Here is a 21,052-nt window from a genome sequence, read left to right as displayed (position 1 = left end):
CCTTTTTTGTTGTTTAGTTTCACCTCAGTGATCCCATCACCCTCCCACACACACACACACACACTCACACACACACACACACACACACACACACCACACCTCTCAGCTCATTGGTCACTTCCACTACAGCTCCACCTTCTCATTGACTCCTTTATAAAGACAAACCAAAGCCCAGGGAGCTAAAGTTACACAGACTGGCCCTTTAAAACACAGTCATTTCTTTGTAGTCTGTTTCTAGGTGATTTAAATCAGGTCAGCTGACTTAACAGGAGAGTTTAGAGACTGCTTCATTCCTTCAACCTTCTCTTTCGATAATTTTATTCTCTCCTCAGTTTAAGACATTTTTGGGAGATTTCCTTGTCCTGCCTTCAGTCATCAGAGGGATTTTAGGAGAAACCTGCCCTCTTGTCTCACTCAGCAGAGTGCGATGGATCTGTCCGACCTCCCCTTCCCTCTCTCCTCAGCCAATGACCTCTATGATGACCCCTGCTTCAGCAGCAGTGACATGAACTTTTTTGATGACCTGGATGCTCGGCTGTTGCACAGTGGCCTTATGAAGATGGAAGAGCACCTTCACTTCCATCAACACCAAAACGTGCCAAAGGATGAGCATGTGAGGGCCCCCGGGGGCCTCCACCAAACAGGCCATTGTCTCCTGTGGGCCTGCAAGGCCTGCAAAAGGAAGACCACACATGCCGACCGGAGAAAAGCAGCAACGATGAGGGAACGACGTAGGCTCAGTAAGGTCAATGACGCCTTTGAGACCTTGAAACGCTGCACGGCCTCCAATCCGAACCAGCGGCTTCCCAAAGTGGAGATCCTGCGGAATGCAATCAGCTACATCGAGTCCCTGCAGGCGCTGCTGAGGGCCGGCCGGGATGACGTCTTCTACACGCCAGTGGAACAGTACAGTGCAGACTCAGACACCTCCAGCCCCCGCTCCAGCTGCTCTGATGGCACGGTGAGTCCAACAACAGCTGATGACTTCGTTTGCTGTCTCATGAAATGTAAAGTTTTTGTTCACAGTGTTTATTTCTGACTTCGGTGAATCTGAAAACAACACTTATAGAGTTTCTGTGTATTTAATACAGTTTGGAAATAAGTGTTCTAATTTCCAAACATGAAGGAGGTATTTATAAATGTACAATTTATAATTGCAGCGTTTTTTTGCACTTAATTTTTCTGCTCTTTTTAGTCTCAAAACTCCGCTCAGCTTTTATATCAGATTGTGTTCAGTTTTGCTCATAAGAGCTCAAAGCAGGGTTGATCTTTTTACCGACTAAGATGTTAAAATAAGGGCAATTATTTACTCTTAATTAAAGAATATTAAAGTCTGTTTCTGTTCATTATTTCTGATTATGGATCACTAATCTTGACTGATTTTTTGATCTGCGTTTCCAGATAGATTTCATCTCGCCGTGTTCAAACAGAAGTGAACATAGTGATTGTGGCAAGATGACAGACGGTCAGTGCCATGATAAACTTTTCTTTATGTATGTGACCAAATGACACACAAAAAACCACATATGTTAAAAACATACATACACATTAATCCTATAATTAACAATTTTATATGTAGACATTTTTGTCTTGCCCAGATAAATATGTATGTTTATATATGTATCTAAATGATATAGACACATGTTCTATGATATATATAGCCAACCCAGCATATGCTGCTATCATATACAGTGGCCACTTTCCCAGAATGGTATAGTCTCAATATGTTATATTATGTAGGTTCATCATGCGTAAACCTTTTTAGTATGCACATACACCATTTTTGAAAGTGGCATTTTGTGTATGCTATAAACCAGCATTTATGTGGGAATAACATCAGTGATGAATGGGTTGTGACATATTTCTCTAAAAACTATTTTTTTTTTCTGTTTCTTTTCTGACAGATTCCAGCAGCCCCAAACGGTCCCTCATTTCCAGTCTGGACTGTCTGTCCAGCATCGTACAGCGGATTAGCACAGACATGGCCGTGGCCCCCGGCGGAGACAGCGCGGTCGCCCGGGGCCCTGGATCACCTCATCACAGTCCTGCTGCCTCCAGCCCCTCAGGAGAACCCAACAGTTTATACGAGCCGCTCTGAGCCGGATGGAGCTGAAGACTAAAGCATCACAGAGAGACAAACTGATCCCCTCCATTCTTAAGGAGAAACATTCAGCAGGCCGCAAAAAGAAACATTCAAATGCTCACTCTCTAGTCAGAGTGTACGCATTTTCACAGCAGCTCTCTGAATTGGTGACATTATCTGTTCGAGTACGAACTTTCCCCTCGATGTGCAAGTCCAGCGTCAGCCTCGTGGACAACCTACAGGCCTCTGTTGTGTCAGATTAATGTCACACGTGTACAGAACTAGAAGAGGATTTTTCCGGATTTCAAGAGAAGACATCAAGGACCATTTTGTACAGCTGTAGATAAAATTTGCTTTTTCACAGCATATAAAATCGCACACAGAGCCACAAGGGCTTTTGGGATTGTTGTGTTATATGTTTGTATATATAATTTATGAATGACATTTTAATAAAGAAATATTTATATGCTGATACCCTCGCCTTTGTTTAACGTTTCTGTGACGTTCAGCCTCTAATGCACAGGTATCTTAGATTGATATAAGAGATGGGATGCTCTTTTCTTTCTGTCCCTATGAAGATGTTTTGGACACTTGGGGGAAAACTGTAGGCACAACATTGACATCATGAACTTCAACTCTTTCACTTGCTCATTTAGTCATCCAGCATTTACAAAGCAGCGGTAACTTTACCTTACCTCCATGTTACCTCCCGGCAGCTGCATCAGGATCTGCATCAGGATCTCTCAGGGCTTTTTGTGGTGCCTTCAAAAGCTTAAGAACATATTCTGTGAGGCCTGAAAGTAAAAAATATTTTGGGATTGCTCTTTTTGTAGCCGATTGTCTTTCATTCATTTTCAACCACTTTTCCGCCAGTTTGCTGGGGAGTCACTCCCAGCTAATGGCAGTCTGTTGCAGGGCTGACATATAGCAACATTATCTCAGGCAGGCGTAGCCAGGTAGTCTGAACAGCTGCTGTGTAATGGAAACAGCCATCAGACATGTATTTCTCTAGCAGAAGTTGCCGGTCCTTTGGCGCCGCCTCGTGGCGAAACTGAGGAAGCGATGTGAGAGCGCACATGACGGCTTCTTTTTCCACTCAGAGGGAGAACCCAGCGTGGAGACAAGCTTTGAACTGTGAACTTTGTAGAAGTAGAAAAGTAGCAAAGCTTCTTCAGAAGGAGCTGCCGATCCGTCCAAACGGTTGGTGTTGTTGAGCCTGATCTACAGACTGGACCGAGCTGCTCGGGTCTCCTTCATCCCAACACCTTCTGGTTTCCATCTCCTTGTCCTCTTCCATCATCTTCAGCACTCATCTTCCACATGCATCTAATTCAGCTTTCCTCACCTCCCATCCTCTGGGGAACCAGGACGGACAGTTTTCCAGCCAAAGACTTACACTCACCTCGATGTCTCTATGTGAGGTATTCATTTCTCATTATTGACATCTCCCTTTTTGTTAGTTTATTGTCGTCTTGTAAGCACACTGGGTTTGAACATAATTGCCTTCGCTAAATTTTGTTGCAAATTTCAAACCATTTAGTTGTCATGTTACATTTTCTTTTTGAACGGTCCCGATAAAGAAACCGGTAAATAGTTTTGTTCTGTTTTTTTTTTTTTTTTCAGTTGAAGTGTGTAAAACAGAGGCCTCCAGCTCCAGTCCTGGAGGGCCACTGATGTTTCCTGCTCCAGCACACCTGATTCAAATGATCAGCTCGTCATCGAGCTCTGCTGAAGTCTGATCAGGAGTCACTCATTTGAATCATGTTGTTGGAGCAGGAAACATGTAAAACATGCAGGACAGCAGCTCTCCAGGACCGGAGCTGGTTGTAATGCTCCTTCAATGACCAAACCTGGGCGGCGCCTTTGTTTTTTGTCAGTGGAGAAGATGAGTGGACGCCATTTTACTGAGCTCCTGTATTTCTCCATTTCTTTGATTCTCAACTCAGATAACAGCGAGCAACGTGAGGCCGCTCTGTTATGTATGAGATACAGAAGTAGGCTCTCACAGGTACCTGGGTGCTCACCTGAGCAAGAACCCGGACTGGACTGTCAACACGCAGGCAATACGTAAGAGGGACCAAAGCAGACTCCACCTGCTGCGGAGACTGAAGTCTTCCTGAGGACTCTTTAAGACTCGGTGGTCACGTCAGCCATCTTCCATGGCATTGACTGCTGGAACAGCAGTAGGGAAGAGACACAACAAACTGGTGGCGGACAGGAGGATGACGTCATCAGCCACCCTCTGCACGAGGCTGTAAGATCATTGGAAAGCTCCATCAGTGACAGGCGTGAACATGTACCGTAAGTCCTTCCTCCTCTCTGCTGTTCGACTTTACAACCAGCTCTGCTCCCAGCAGAACCAGGCTCAGCGAGGGGGGGCATCTGCCTCGACCGGTTGGGTGTGTGTATGTGTGTACTGGCGCTGGTGGGATAAATAAAAGCAAATCCAATCTAAAATATGCGACCAGCAAACAGGTGGGAACAAAAACATCAGTCTGCATGACCATGACCACGGTTTGTAAGTCACTATAAGGCCAGACGGAAATACCTGCGACGCTGCAGCTGCTACAGGCTCCTGCAGGCTCCATCACACTCACCAGCTTTCTGTTTGCCATGTAGTGAATGTTAATCAGAGTTCTTAAACTGAAAGCCAAGTAACTGTTGATCACTGAGACCAAAACAGAGTTGAAAGAAACCACAGAGGGACTATATTCCGCACTGCAAAGACCCCACCATATCCAGTAATTTCATGTATTTTTCAACACAACAATATTGATTATAGTAATTTAAAAGTCTGGGCTGCAGCAGAAAGTAAGATTTTTATTACGGTTTTATAATGTCAAGAGTTCAATAAATAAAATGAATTAATTCAATACATTTTGGTGTAAACCTGAATATACAACACACTATGGCACAGTAATAACTTTAGATTTCTGAGGGTCACTTTTAATAATCAGTTAAATTAAGTAAAAAAGAAGTGGACTTGACTTTTTTTTTTTTTTTGGCAAAGATTCACACGTGGGATTCACCTCACTCGATAGTCATGATTTTCTTTTTTTATTCAACTAATTTTCCTCCAGTTATAATCAATTCAAAAGAATAATCAATCTTTGATAAATTTACTGGAGTAAGTGAAAACATGTTTCAGAAACAAATTATTACTATATGCGATTGATGTGCGTGAGTTCAATAAATGTTGGGATGGTCAGGATTTTTCTCCCTTTAGATTTTAATAAATAAAAAATAATGATTGAAAAGTGTTTCTGTCTAAATGTTTATGCTCACTGGATGAACCTTTGGTTTATTCCCTGGAAGCTGACCAATCAGATAAGAAGGCTGAGGGCTGAATATTTCTGGCATTATATTGTCAGAACTCCTGTAAATTTTGATTTTAGTTTTTTACACAAACACTTCAGCAGAATTTTTAAAACCTGTTTATTGGTGCCAAATTAATCCATTCTCATAAAACCAATTCACTCAAGCAGACACAAGGCGGTAAGACGTCCAGTTGTCGTTGACCCGGAGCTGCGCATGTCACCGGGTTGCGAGCTGTTGCTGTAAACCAGGGAAACCCGCCTCCTGTCCGGCCTGACAGGCCACCAGGTCCCGCTTACTTCCTGCGGCGTGAGGCGGCTCCTTTCTTGCTACTGCAAAGTGCAGAGCGCAAAAACAGCGTCAGATCTGCAGGGTTACCCTCAAATATCCTAACACACCGCAATGTCAACACATCAAGTGGCTAAATACTAGAGGGTTGCTCGTAGTTAAGAAAAGCTGCCAGAGCTGCAACACATTTCAGTGTTTGGTCATACTGATCTATGTTCCAACAAGGTATAATCTGTTTCAGATGCTTAATATCGTCATGAATTAGGTGTTTATACAGCAGCCTTCTGATGGGTGAAAATGCTGCTGCTGATGCTCTGTAATGGGCACTTACTGTTTCTGCAGCTCATCGATGCGGTTTCTGAGGGAGATGACCTGAAAGAAAAACAGTCTGTGACTGAAGCTGGCAGGTATCTCACCTGCACATATTTAGGATGATCAAACATCTTTGTGACTGACCTCATATCTCTGTCTCTTCAGCTTCTCATTGTGGTCATATTTAATTTCTTCCAGGCTGTGCAGCCACTCCCACAGCTCCTTTGCCTTTTCCCTGACAAACACAAACCACAAACGTACTGGGACAATTGGCACCACTCATGTATAAAAACTCTTGATTGTTCTACATTCAAATAATAATAAACGCTCTCTGCAGTGTAACCATCGACTTGGTATGAAAGTGGACATAGACGCTGTAAAATGATGCTATTGCTGAGGAGCCTTAAACCCTCATTCTATCTAAAGACCATCAGGGGTGACGCCACTGTTTGGTAAGAGAAGTAAGAATGTGCTGTAGTCCTGTGACAATGATCCTCCTTCTAACTTGATTTATCTGCACAGTAAATGTTTTCCTAACAAATTCGTAGCCTCAGTTTTTAGTTTCAATTCTGCTTCAATGCAACCTGATGTTAATTTTTTAAATGACAGTCCTGTTTAGAGGCAAATACCCAAATGTAAGGGATGGATTAGAGGGCACGGCAACTGTGTAAGAACTATTAAAAACTGGAGCCTTCACAACAGCAACGCACAAATCAACGGGTGAAATCTGTTTTTTCTATCAGCTTCTCTTGTTTTTTGTTTTTTTTTTTCTTACCTCAGTTTGTCCTCACTGAAGCCGTCGACATTCAGGGGTTTGAGCCTCTCTGCCAGGATCTTCTTCTTCTTTTCTCTCTCAGTCTGCTTCTTTCCTCTCCTCTGGTCAATCTACAAAAGTTAAAACTATGTCTTCATTGTGCTTTTTATGATGTTCATGTAATTCACACAAAAAAACAACAACAAAGAATGTAAGGAAAGAAATCAGACCCACCCTCTGCAAATGGCTGCTGAAGCCTGATCCCTTGTTGGTCAGTGCTATCTTTTTCTTGGCCTCATCATCAGCCTTCCTCTGAGCTTCGGCTTCCTCTTTTCTCTGCCGCTCAGCCTGTGAATCAAATTTAAATATTAGACAAGAATAAATCATTGCTATGTTTGAGATTGGCAGCACTAGTGGTTAGCACTGTTGCCCAACAAGTGTGCATGTTCTTCCTGTGCCTGTGTGGGTTTCTTTCAGGTACTCCGGTTTCCTCCCACCGTCCAAAGACATCATGTTTGGGTTAACTGGTGACTCTAAACTGTCTGTAGGTCTGAGTGTGAGTGTGAGTGGTTGTTGGTCTCTGTCTGTCTCTGTGTGTTGGCCCTGCGATGGACTGGTGACCTGTCCAGGGTGTAACCCTAACCCTCGCCCAGTGTGAGCTGGGATTGGCTCCAGCACTCCCCGCTACCCGGAAAAGGATAAGTGGTAGAAGAGGAATGAATGAATGAATGAGTGTTTGTAATTGCTCTCTTTAGAAGTTTTTGTCTGCTGTAATGTAAACTCTACTGGGAGCTCACTGGATGTGACACTTGTGTGGTGTCTGTGGAGTCTCTTGCTCTTCGTTTTGCAGAGTGGGCGCACTTCACTCAGTCCTCCACCCAGCTCCTGGTCCACTGCTGCTTTGTGTTGACAGACTTTCCTTAGTGCTCAGTGGAAACCCATATAGATTAGTCCAGCGCACTGGGTCAGCCAAAAAGCGTACGCCATTCTGCTACCTATCCACCTGTGCTAACCACCCATGGTCTCCTCTGTTAAGTTCAAGTGTCCAATGCTCCTTCAAAAAGACTTCTGCTGCATGACTGAGTATTCTCCTTCTAGGTGCTGCCGTCGTCTGGCATCATCATCCCTGTAAACAAGCTTATCTCAGTCCAGATAGTTCTGGTCTGTGGTTCCCTGGTGATAGAACCAGCTCCTGTCTATCAGAGCGTGGATATCCTTCTGTCTTCAAGAGGCTCTCTAGAACTCATCTTTTCAAGAGAACCTCATCTCATTAAAAACTTGCACTTTTCTTGGACTTTCTGAAATGGTCATTTAAGGATCTCCTCCACTGGACAGATTTAGAACTTAATACATAAACCAGCCAGACCACGAACTCTAGTGCAATAAAGTTTGACTAATGTCCCTCATTGCAAGTTGCCTTGGATAAAGGTATAGAGATGAGTATTATGTGAATGTAAATGCACACTGTCACAGTTGTGTTTATGTCCAGGCTGAATTTCAGTACATTGCAGAGTTAATATAAATGTATCATATAAACATTTTAGCAGCTGCATATTGAGATAGTGGAATGGGACATTGGGACATGTTCTATAAATAATAAATATTCATATTGACAGTTTACCTCCCGTCTGGCCTGTCGCTCTTTATCTTTCTCAGCGCGAATCCTCTGCTGCTCTGCTCTCTCAGCTCGGCGCTTCTCCTGAAAACACAAGTCAGAGGACATGATGCAATGCTTTCTCCCATAAACAGATATGAAGCTGATGCTGTGTCGAAGTCATTCTATCTGGATTAAATCTCACAATTCGTTCTTTGAGAGCGATGAGTTCCTCCTCCTCTTTCTTCCTGCACTCGAAGTGAGCATCGATCAGCGACTGCAGCTCAATCAGATCTTTGTTCTGGCGCTTCTTCTGGATGTCCTGTAAGAAGATGTGAGATGGCTGGCTTTTATGCACTGAGCAGTAAAGGTGTTGAAGGTGCAGCTTTCCGCACACAGTTATTCTGTGACAGTCTCATAACATTTCGTGCAGTGTGGGCAGCCGGTTTGGAGGAAACTATCGAGTTAACGTTCCTTGTGAACAAAGACATGTCAACTTACATCAAAGTCCACTTTCTCGCCATCAGGGATCTTCGGAGCAGAGGGTCTGTATAGAGACACGATACGAGGCACGATTGAGACATGACATGATGAACCGACGAGCGACACAACATTTCAGCCACATATTGTTGACGATATACTCACTTGAACTTTGGCTTCTCCTCTGGTTTGCCAGCATCAGATCAGCAACAGGGAGAGAATAGAGATATCAAAAAGTCAGATGATTAGACATGGAGAGGAGGACGTGTAAAGAACTGCCAGTTAATGAAGGGAAATCCCTGTGGACAAGCTGAGTTACATCTGAGGGTTGTGAGTGGTTTCACACCATTTATAGGTCATTGTAACATGAGTGTGAGTCTAAATCTTAGCAATAGTTTACATAACCAGTGGCTTAACTGCTGTGTGTTAGCCCCTCTTTCAAGTCTACTAAATGCACAGTCATCATGGTTGAAAATCAACTCCTGCAGGGAAAAGAACTAAGAGTATCAATAACTTTCCTTATTAATGTGCATTTTTCTTGAAGTAAAGGTTGATACACGGGCATGAGGCCACTGTAAATAAAGTGTTATCCTACATATGTTAATTTGTTGTACATTAGTGTGTGAATGTATAAATCAAACCAATGTAATCAGAGAAAGTGCTAATTAGGATCAGTACCATTGTCATATATCACGTAAGCTAATTTTAGTTTTATTTTTCTGAACATTTGTCATCTCACACTTTCACAATAAGAATCTGACTTGTGGTTAATTGGTTTTGTGATAAAAACACAACTTAGATTGGGACATTTGTGATTAGCTTTTTTTTTTTTTTTTATCTTGATGAGACCCTTGCACTAAAAAACAAAACAAAACAAAACAAAAAAAAAAAAAAAACAGACAGCAGACAGGGAAGAAAACGCAGGCAAAGAAATGCCGACTCAGCAGGAAATACAAACTACCATCTTGATCTCCCTCCTCCCCTGGCAGGACACATTCATGCAAAAAAGAGAAGAAGCAGAAATGAGCTGAGGGGCCTGTAATCCATGACTTAGCATTTTCTGAATCCTCCATTGTATTCCTCCATGACAACTCCAAGTAAAGCTATCATGTATATTCTGCTTCTCTCTTTGGGGCGGACCATTGAAACAAACAATTGCTTGTATTATTGAGACACCCTTAACCAACAGCCAAACAATCAGGAATCAGAACAACAGAGAAGAATCCAAATCCACATACCTTCCTCTTCATAGGCCTCTGCATGCAGCAAGCGTCCAAAGCAAGAGCAGAACAGAAAACATTAGTGATCGGATTGGCTTGCCCGTTCTTGTCCTCTTAATGGTGCAGAGCTTACAAAGCACATTTACAAAACTGAGGTGTTCATTTTGTTAAGGTGGAAGCAGTGGCAGCCACTGTAAGAGTCCCATGCCAGGCATCCTGCTTCACATCTACAGGCTGCTTCAAACCTCCATGTCTGACTCACAGACACACATTTTTTGACTCACTGAATCAAATAAATGTGCTGTAGACATTTTTAGCTGATGAGTTTGTTTGATATTGAATTGGGGCTTTTTCACCATCGTGAAAGTTGAGTAAGTTCAACCCAAAACCTTCAACAAATTGTTCATCAGACTCTGAAGCGATGACATCAGTTAGAATGTACCTTAAACCTGGGACTTCTGCAGTGATGCTGCCCGCACAAACCAAAAGTGTCCATGGAGTTTTCAAATTGAGGATAATTGATTAAATCTCAACACCTTCATGTAAATGCTTTAAAGCATTTGCCAGGCTCACTCTTCAGTTACACACAGAGAGAAAGACGCTAACATGGACTGAAGGGAGGCGAGGAGAAATGGCTTTCTACATGACTGAATTACCCGTCATCCTTTCTGCTACGGCCTTTAAGTTTGACACATGAGTTTGGCAAATTGCAAACCATGGTAATGGTCATTGACAGCAACATGAGACATAAACAGGGATTGAAGGCCGTGGATGAGACGGGTCAGTTAACTCATGTAAAGCTGCTGGTTTTCTACTTTTTCTCCCTTCCGACATTCAGATGCACAGTTTTTATTCCAAACAACCAGGACGAAATGCTTTGGCGGGACTGCATGTCAGCTGAGACCAATAGTGACGACTTGGGATGACTGTGGACAGTTTGCAAAGCAAAGCTCGAATGTTTGCTGCAGTGAACTAAAAGAACAGGGGCTCAAGGGGATACTTTGAGAAATCCAAAGGTGGCCCTAAAAGAGGAGCCATGGAGCATTGACATTCCCACTATTTTTTAACAGCAACTTCCCCCCAAAATATTTATGGTGGCCTAGGTTTATAAGCCGTACTGTCTTTCCAGCAACACCTGCAACCTTTCAATATGATGACTTGAATATGTGTGCCTGTAAAATATGGCAGTGAACTTAATGATTACTACAACTGTATTGTGCTGTATGTTTTTGCTCAGGAAAGTTCAAGAAGCCGCTCCATTACCTGGAGGAGGTAAGAAGCTACTGCTGCTGTTACATTAGATATATGAACACGGGGTCTGTGCTGCACCAAATAATCTATTTTGCTGCAGATACATCCTGAAGCTTCATAAGTTTGTCTATTTACTGCGAAGATTAACTTTTGTGATACTGGGCAGTTATGAAGAGAAGGTGACTCCAGTGGAAAGGGCTAAAGGGAAGCTAAAGCAGAACTAGATTAGTGAGCTGCAAAGATGTCAAACCCAACAAGACAACTGAGCCTCAGGTCAATATTTCCTTCAAAGAAATCCAAGTTTGAATCCCATGTAAAAGCTTACATTATTTCCATTATCCATTTTTATTACAAACATGTTTGTATTGTATTATTATTATTGTGACACCGAAGATCATCTAATGTCGAGGTACTTATTTTAATTTACAAAGCCATTTTTTCAAAAAACTAACCAAGACACGATTGTTATTATTTGTAACTATGGTGACAAAGGTTGGTCGTATTGTATCGTAACCATAACAACCAAGGTTGGCCAAAAAAAAAGGCCAAAGAAACATCTCAAATAAGATCAAGGGGACAAAAGATTTTGCTGCATTGTATAATTACATCAAAGGTGTCTCATCAAATAAACAGCTAACTGTGTTGGATATAAAGAGTGTGAAAATCCACAAAGACAAAATTTGGTTAAACTTCATGAAGTCTGTGGGTCACAAAGCTTATGGGCTTTACAGGAAAAAATGTATGAGCAAAAACTCAAATCATGCTGAATTGTTCTTTAAGACTCAAATGTTGACTTGCCAAGCAGGATATGTTTTGCAGCACGTGGATGTTGACAGAACTGACTCTCATGGAGCTGAGTGCTGAATGTCCTGCAGGAGAAGAGTGAACAAACTGCCCATGCCACATACCTTCCTCCTCATGAACCACCTGCTGCAACTCCTCTGGCTCTGGCTCTGGTTCTGGTTCTGGTTCAGGCTCTACCTCTGGCTCTGCTTCTACCTGGGCCTCCGCCTCAGGGGCTACTTCTACTTCTACTACCTCCTCCTGGGCTACAGGCACGCAGCATGCACCAAACCGCCGGGGGCGATGAAGGGTGTCGGAGAAGGCCGTTAATGAAGACCACAGACATTATAGAGCCATTAGAAACCAAAAGTGAGAGATTACTTTAGTTACAGAGAGGATGGATGTTTGAGCGAGGGATAGTGCTGCTGAGAACAGAGAGAGAGAAACAAATGATGATGAGAAAAAGTCAGTTGACCTTTCACACCGAGGCAATATTTAACTGCTGAGGTGGACCACTACCTGAAGGTTACTTTAGTAATTCAGTGGGAACAGTAGGCACATTGTACAGTGCAGGAACTAAATGGCAAATGAAACATATTTTTAATCTCTTAAATCTATCTTATTTAAAATTCAGATTTGTAATCACTGAAATTCTATGAACATATTTTATGTTACATATTAATTACCATTAGAATCATAATGTTAAATATGGAATATATGGAAATGTTAAATATATGGACATATGACATTCTAGGATGGTGTTGATGAATTGGTCTTTTATATGACACTAACTTCTGTAATTAATACAGTCTTTCTTTTGTCATTTTTTTACTTCTCACTGTCCAGTCAGTTGTTATTACAGACTTGTAATAGCAATTGATAATAGTTTTTGTAGATACAAAAGGAAAACTCAGTTTCCCCTCAATGTTACAGTTTAATGTAACAAAGAAAAACAACCTTGAAAATGAAAACTTAAAGCTAATGGGCACCAACTAGGATGTAAGCTAACTTGTAGTAGTATACAATATAGATTTTGACAGCTTGCAAACTTCTTTCTCACTTAATTTTTTATTTTTTTTATTTCTCTGAGGTTTTCTTACGGTTTGATCTTCAAAGATATTACTTGAAATTTTATTTTGTAACTTAAGTTTTATGAGGCTTATCCGAGTAGTTTCCACCGCCGCTGTTTAAAATATGGCCGTTGTGTGAATGAGGTCAATGACAGTTGCTTTGATGCAACCTTAATAGATGACCATGTAAACATGTCACATGCCAAGAAAATAAATGTATAGAGTTGAGAAACTCCAGGCCATTTTTTTCTTAACCATGTGAAGTTAAAATTCACCCAGTTAAAAGAAGTCACCCTTATTTTGGAAGTGTTTGACCGAGAACTGGAACTGTACGGATTTAATGGAAAATAAATGTCCAGTACTCCCCAGGTTACCCAATTAAACATTTATTTCAGCACAATAGTTGAAATTTAATGTAAAAAGTCCAATAAGAACATTTCTCCACTTGCGCATAAGGCATTTCATATGGTGTCACTAATGTAACTGCAAATAATTAAAAATGATGCCTGCCTACTAAACCAAGACTGATCTTTTCAAACCTTTATCAAGTAACGGAAAGTAATAGTGATGTCATGGTATCCCATCGATGAAATCCTCAAAGACTAAACTTTTAATCTGTTACCCAGTATAACGAGCTAGTGTCAGAATCAAACACTTCAAATACAGGGTGACAACAAGCAGCTGATAAATTAGTTAAGTGAAGAAGATCTTAAATGTTGTCTTTACCTTCCTCGTCTTTGGTTGGAAAGAATAACATGGTGAGAGAACAAAAACAAATATCACATGGTGTCATTTCTTTAATTACATTGAATTATACTCATGCTGAAAAGCTATCTATGTAAAAGAAATTGAAACAATATATACTATCAGTACAGTTTAGACATATTACCAATAGAGGTTGGAATAAAAGGTAATAAGGAAAAGCACAATCAGCTTTGAAATCGTGTTGAGCGCATTTATCGAAATCACCGTTGTAGAGCAGAAGGGCAACATGTAGAAGGAGGGAGCTTATTTTAACAAGTCAAAGTTCATCTTATGTCTGCTGCGGTCACAAAGACTTTCTTACTGTATGAGTGCTAGAATTAAAGGTAGAATTTAGAAGACGGCTTTATAAAGTCAATGTGTAAATGTTGTATGGCATGGGGTCACCAGCAACAGAGCCTCTGTATCAAGACTTGTTAATATTAATAAGGTCACAAATTAAAGACACAAAATGACAACAAAGGAATACAAAAGAATCAAGAAACAAACTTTAGATAAGTCACACAGAACAAGACTAGAACTTTGGAAAATCACAACAGAGAAGCAAAAATGGCTTAAAAACGAACAAGCAACAAAAACAGAACCACAGCGTGACAAATAGAGAAAACATAACTGTAAAGAGGTATGAAATGACAACAGGCACATACAGAATAACTGCAAAGAGAATCAAAAAGATGACAACACACCATGTGACCAAAAAAAAAAAAAAAAAAAAGGCATAAAATTATCCAAAAAGGTGAAAAAGAACTAATGAAGCAAAATGGCAAAACAGTAGAGACAGAAAGTGAGAAAGAAACACGGAACTACTGCAGAAGTACATAAAATCACTGTACAGAGTCTTAAACTGGCTGCTTAGCGTCAGTCCAGGGGCAAAGGGGTTTTAACGTGTCAGTGCCCAGAGCCGCATTTTCTCATAAGCCGTCCATGTATTACTTTGTGTTGTGTGTTTGTTGTGCATACATTACCAGCGTGTTGTCGCTTACCCTCATACTGTTCACTGAAAGAAACACAAGACATCCAAAAGTCATGAATATATTCCTACTGGCTCATCCACAACACATCCCATAGATGTTTGTGATGGTGTGTAATTCACTTACACATCCTCAGTGTCAGACATGGTGACAGCAGGCTTCACACCTGAAGGGAAAGACAAAGGACCGACTGAGTCGACAGGATTGAAATAGCAACAGAGTGACATGAGACAGAAATACCAAACAGGCCCTGCTCCGGTTTTACATTTCATTTTCATGAAACAAAAAATGTGGATTGATGAACACTCATGTCTGTAAAGCAAATATGAGGCTGCAGAAAAGAGCTCCCAGTTACCTTAGCATAAAAACAAGAAGCAGGTTGCAAGGCTCTGCCTGAAGGTAACACAACCCGTTTTACACAGGTACCCATATCTGTATCCAACAGATGTGTGTCCAGTTGATACACAACCAATCCCATAATTCACTGTGATGAAGATAAAATGGTAGGAGAACACACCAACAGAAAGCCTCAGGTGTACAATGCTCAATGTTACGCTAATAGTGCGACTCGGGCCTTAAAACCACAGTAGCTGTACTTCGAAACAAAACACTAGGAGCAGGTAGAGCTCACACGAAGCAGAAATCCTCTGTGAACCGGACGGTCAGTCAGGGAAGACCACACAAATGTCACATAATGTCAGATAATTTCAACATTTGGGCAAATTCAACTTAAATTAGTGCACGTAGAGATTGATTGAAACCTGACCCTGCTGAGAGTAATTGCGCTGCTGGACCTCAAGCATACATAGACACTGTTTGACTCCTGCTTAGTTTTGAACTCAAGCTACAAATTCCTTCCAGGATTTAACAACTTTCACAGTTCAAATGCGAAATTCTGGCCCCGCACATGGGAAATAGCCCTCTGATCCACCAAAGTGTTAAAATCTTCCCACAGGCTCCATGGAGCTCAGCCTGAGTCATAACATCGCTGCCAATTAAGTCCAAAATAGGGGCAGCCGTAGCGGCGCCAAAGTGGGAGGATTTCTGCTCACTGTAGGCTGTATGAACAAAAATATCATATTTGATATATATATATATATATATATATATATAAATAAAGTATCTTTGGATGACTCCTTCACACTTAGTGGTGGGCACAGCTGCAGAGGACTTGGAGGATTAGTTCTGGATCATATTTCTACCCATCAGCTGAGGAACAGTGTCCAAATAGCTGCTTTAATCCCTCGGCTCGGTCCAGCGGGAGGATCCTCTGCCCTCCGACAGCCAATCAGCAGCCAACTCTAACCCTAACCCTCTTTGATCGACTTACAGCCGACAGCAGCCTCACCTCTGGGTGTCCAGCAGCCTCTCTGTACATACTGACACTTCAGCAGTCTGTATATTTAGTGGCTGGTCACTTCATTTCTTAAGTATGAGAACACTAAATGCTGAGAAGTGTTTCTGAATCTTTCTGAAACCAAAACTCGGTGCTGAAACTCAAAGACCGATCAAACAGGTGACACCACAGGGTAGAGTCACATCCTGGGCCAATCAACAGCGGAATCAGCAGGTTTAAATGCCAATCGCAGACGAATATATAGACAAGTCACATCAGTCTGAATGAAGGATGGGTAATCTACTGCAGCCTGCAAACAGACCTCATGACTCCTTGCTATCTAAAAATCTCATGTCTCTAAAATGTTGGCCAGGTTTTCAGGTTCACCCCGTGTGGCTACAAGGGCGGGTGGATCAGTTTAAAGTTCAACATACTGATAAGACTTTGCAGAGAGTTAAAGAGGGATAAGAGATGGCAGACATTATGAAGGATGAAGCTTAGCATCTGCACATGTAAAAACCAGAACCATATACTGGATGCTGGAGTCACATTTACAACCAAATGGCCAGAAACAATAACATGGATACACCAATGAAGCAAGATCAGATATCAAATGAATAAAGTGTAGTATCAGGCTTTTTGTGTTCAAAGAGTTCACATTGGTTTGGGCCTGCCATGTAACTATTGTAACTATCATATCTATAAGCCTCTTTAAGCCACAAGCCAGCATCTCCCAAATTATGTTCATATTCTGCAATGCTGCTGGTCACAATTTAAATTTAATACCAACCTTCAGAGCTAACTGACTAAAAATTATATCTTAAAATAAATTGGATGGTAATAATTGTCCAAAATGAAAAAAGCAAACAAACAAAAAAAAAAACCCAAAAGAAAACACAACAGCAAAAAATCCCCCAAACATTTTAACTAAATCACACCAACATTCATTGAACATTACAGCTTTAAATTCCAACTTTCATTAGCTGAATATTTCAGGATCAAATAAAGTCACATTTGGCAGTCGCCCTTCTTGCTTATTGAGCTTTTCATTACTTATACCTCCAAGAATTTACCCTAAGAGCGCTCTGGTTTTACGGCATCATTTCAAAGGGCGATCTGCTTTCTTAAAGAGGTGAAGAAAATAACATTCCACCTGCCGTTTTAAATTAAATTATCTGAGATGATGACAGAGAGGGATGATTTAATTAGGCTGGGCTGAGGAAACTGGACTTCAGCTCCCCAGTCCGTCAGTGTTAACCATCTCAAACACAAACTACACATGCTTGACATGCAGGAAAACATATCTATGTCTTTTGTCTAACGCCCTTCCTGAAGTTATAGCTTGCATTGTGGCAGGGAAAGATGGTGAGCTGTGTTTTCTCTCCTCAGACTACACACAAATGCCACAAAACATTAAAACTAAAACTAGCAGGTTTTGACTTAAATGGAGAGAGATAGTCAAAAACGTGTTGTTTGGTGTTGATGAGGGAGTTCGTCTGTGGCCGTCTTACCTCAGAGGGGAAGAGAAGCTCCTCCGGCGATGAAGATGAAGCTCTGTAAGAATCGACAGCCTCTGCTCAGAGAATAAGTCCTTGTATATAGTGATACCTGAGCTCTTCAGGCCCTTATTGGCTGTGCGATGAGGGTGAGGTGTGTGTCTGTGTAGAATATATGTTTATGTGTGAAAAAAAGGTGGGGGGTGGGTAGGGAGGGGAGGGGGGTTAGCCATGACCCTGGAGAAGGAGATTGATGAAATACTGTGGATGGAAGAGCAGGGCTCAGGTTTTGGAAAAGAGCAGCTGAGAAGCTTCTGTTGCTAAATTTACAGTGATAGAAGACAGAGGGGGGGCGGGGGGGTTACACATCAGCTTGGCATCCAGACAATGGAGGGAAAGTGTGTGTGTGTGTGTGTGTCAGTCACTTCATCAACCAGCCATTCAATCACTCAGATAGTCAGCATACCCTACAGAAGCACACAATAATGGAATAACAATAGAACTTGAACAATGCTTAAAAAAGAAATAAAAATAGACAATGTTGACATGTTTGTAGCCTCTCAGCTAAAAGCCAAATTATATGAGCTGTCAGAAGAAACACACACACACACACACACACACACACACACACACACACACACACATATGTATACTTACCTATACATAGTTTATAAACTATGTTGTAGACCCAGCTCCATCATCCACAGCTGCAGGGAGCAGACTCAGGACTGTGCTGTTAGACAGTGGGACTGTGGTATGTGGTGGCATTACCAAATTATTTTTATCAGCAAATACATACCATCACACCAGTGTACTGTACGCGTTCCACTGGTGATGGGGGGCACACGCCCTCCTCACTTTAAAGTTTCAGTTTGATTTAGCCACTGATATTTCCCAAACAGGAAAGAAGGGAGAAGTGGAAACAGCCAAATTAATGCAGGACTCCTAAAATCAGTCACCACGTGTAATGTGTAATATGTAAAAAATGATCTGCCTCTCAAGCTCACATGCTTTGCGGGCTGCTGCTCCATCGTGGAAGTTATTCTTGCACTACTCCCGCATACACAGATCTACTGCTAACTGCTCGGCAAGCCTTTCTGCTACAAAGAAAATGTATGTGTTCAATGCTCTGACACCGGCTCATGGAAGGATTAGCAGAAATGTGAAACATCAGTCTGAGTGCGGATAGTAACAACAACAACAACAATAATGATAACAATGACTTATTGCACTGTTCTTAACAGCATTACAGAGTGATTTACAGACATAAAGCATGGCTACAGTATTAGCATGGCTCAGGTTATGTTATACTGCTTTTAACACTGCTGACCGCGTCACAGTCCTTCTGCTCACTACAATCAGGATCTCTTCTGTTATATATTCGGGTTATTTTGTTATAATGGCTGAATACATTTTCTTTTTCTTGGACATTACAACTTGGCTGATGCAGGCAGCATGATGGACTCGCCAATACAAGCTGGACTCCACTGAGTTTACTGTAAAGGAGGCTGAATGCATCCTGTACTCTACCGTAAAAGAAGTTTAGACTTCCTGCCTGTGCTGCTCTCTGCTGTGCATACAGTCCTGATCTGCAGCCTTCACCCATACTGAGACCAAAGAGATGACGATGGAGACTGCTGGACTGAAACTGATGGCTGATCAGTATTCTGTGGGGGCTCGTGCAACTTCACACCTAAACGTTGCTACACAACATTGCCACTGGTGTATGGAGGCTGTACTGCAATAACATGCATCAACATTTACTGCAAGTGGTCATCTGTGCGCATTTATTTTTAGCTGACAGAAATCCTACAATACATTAGCGTGTTCCCCTGAAAACCATGCTTCCTGTGCATACCCATCAGGACTGTATATCTAGACTAGATCTGCACTTCAAGCAGAAACCAGAGCGAAAAAATACCTCTGTTGTGGCCATTGTTTTGCAGAAGCTGATAAGAAACCTCTTCATATTTTCTAAGACCTGACACTGCAGCATGGAGTCAAAGGTGCAGCACTTAAGTTGAAATAATAAACGACAGTCTGACGGACGATCCAGGTTCGTCTAGCAGCAACTGCATGTGAGCAGCGGCGCTCATGTGAAGGTTTTGTGTCCTGAGCACATACTGCTGGTCCCTTCTGGTCTGCTGAGCCGATACAGGTGGCCACCTACCCAGGTGGACATGTCCGCCTGCTGACTCTAGGGGCTGACCCTGATCTCAGGTGGCCTGGAAACCCCCGTATGCTCCAGCAACACACACTGAAGACGACAGTGTTATTTTTGGAGTAGGCACGGGCACTGTGGCTCGTTCTCTAAGGCTGCAGTTCACTTCAGGATGAGACAGCCCTGTGGCACTCTGAGCTGGGATTAACAAGCAGAGAGCAGTTTGTCCTGACAGCCGCTCGCTGAAGGTAAACCAGTCAAACTCAGTGTCTGTTGATTGACAAGCTGCTGGTACTGCAATGTGTGCCCGTTAGTCAGGTGCTAACTTGCAAAACGGTGCATAGGATTTGATAGTGACACGTGCACGATCTGAAATCTTAAAGGCATGATGAATATCAGACATTATATCCGTGAGAAGGAGCGCTTGCATTGCACTGTTGACCATATATGCTTCTGCACATGTTTGTGCCGTGGCAGATAAGCTATTGACAAACCTGCACAGTGATTATACCTTTATTCCCGTTCTGGCCTTTTTTTTTAAATAAACCTTTTATCGTCAATTGCAAATAAATGGACTGCCTCATTTCTTAATGTGAACCACTGTTTGCTTTGTAGCCTCTCCAGCAAAACACAAGCAACAGCTGTTTCCACCTCAGGTAAGTGTGGTGCCGCTTGATAACGTAAAGACCTGATGATTAGAGAAGAGCTCCATCATTTTGTTTTTATCGTGTTCCTTCAAGGTAGATAGATTGAGGTCATGGCACAGTTTCGTCCCAAAGCTAATCTTATACTTTCCTCTTTTGAGTCGGCCAGTGGAAGCCTCCCAGATATCCAACACCACAGCCTTAAAAGGGGGCTTCTCATGTGGCAGCTGGACCTTTTGTCACTGTGACTGCAGGAGTCACTTTGACAACAGGGGCCCACTTTAAACATTTGCTCTAAAGGAGGCAAACATCTCGGGGTGTTTAAATTCGCAGGTGGTATTTCTGTGCTGGAGCATCTGTACTTTCATGGCGAAAGACAGAGGTCGTCAAACTTGTAGTAAACACCCATTTAGGTTCGATTAACTTGCTTTTCTTGGACCAAGAAATACGACATAATAAAAATTCAAGGGAAATTTACGCAGAGAAACATGAGGCTAAGCTGACGGTCAGGGCAGCTCTGAGAGGATTTGTG

At 42.0% G+C, this 21,052-nt stretch overlaps 2 protein-coding genes across 4 annotated transcripts; one reads left to right on the top strand and one right to left on the bottom strand.

The window, feature by feature from the left end:
• The first annotated feature begins 206 nt into the window (after nucleotides 1-206).
• Nucleotides 207-2,415, top strand: LOC115040827 (myoblast determination protein 1 homolog). Its single transcript, XM_029497884.1, has 3 exons — nucleotides 207-961; nucleotides 1,402-1,465; nucleotides 1,905-2,415. Exons 1-3 carry the CDS (start codon nucleotides 428-430, stop codon nucleotides 2,096-2,098), a joined length of 792 nt encoding a protein of 263 aa, XP_029353744.1. The 5' UTR covers nucleotides 207-427; the 3' UTR covers nucleotides 2,099-2,415.
• A 2,656-nt stretch (nucleotides 2,416-5,071) lies between these two features.
• Nucleotides 5,072-17,878, bottom strand: LOC115040938 (troponin T, fast skeletal muscle isoforms-like). Of its 3 annotated transcripts, XM_029498094.1 has the most exons (16): nucleotides 17,731-17,878; nucleotides 15,010-15,049; nucleotides 14,896-14,909; nucleotides 13,877-13,885; nucleotides 12,206-12,346; nucleotides 10,065-10,082; nucleotides 9,788-9,808; nucleotides 8,992-9,010; nucleotides 8,848-8,893; nucleotides 8,552-8,668; nucleotides 8,374-8,451; nucleotides 6,987-7,100; nucleotides 6,774-6,883; nucleotides 6,143-6,233; nucleotides 6,018-6,058; nucleotides 5,072-5,730 (listed from the first exon to the last, which is right to left on the bottom strand). In XM_029498094.1, exons 2-16 carry the CDS (start codon nucleotides 15,027-15,029, stop codon nucleotides 5,694-5,696), a joined length of 876 nt encoding a protein of 291 aa, XP_029353954.1. In that variant the 5' UTR covers nucleotides 15,030-15,049; nucleotides 17,731-17,878; the 3' UTR covers nucleotides 5,072-5,693. The 3 variants fall into 3 exon arrangements, with proteins under 3 accessions (XP_029353954.1, XP_029353955.1, XP_029353956.1); XM_029498095.1 differs by lacking the exon at nucleotides 9,788-9,808 and having other exon boundaries at nucleotides 17,731-17,876; XM_029498096.1 differs by lacking the exons at nucleotides 9,788-9,808; nucleotides 10,065-10,082 and having other exon boundaries at nucleotides 17,731-17,877.
• Between the last annotated feature and the right edge of the window lie 3,174 nt (nucleotides 17,879-21,052).

Source organism: Echeneis naucrates, chromosome 3 (genome assembly GCF_900963305.1).
Source record: "Echeneis naucrates chromosome 3, fEcheNa1.1, whole genome shotgun sequence".
Lineage (NCBI taxonomy): Eukaryota > Metazoa > Chordata > Actinopteri > Carangiformes > Echeneidae > Echeneis > Echeneis naucrates.
The sequence above is the reverse complement of the archived record's forward strand: the minus strand, read 5'-3'. Positions and strand labels throughout refer to the sequence as shown.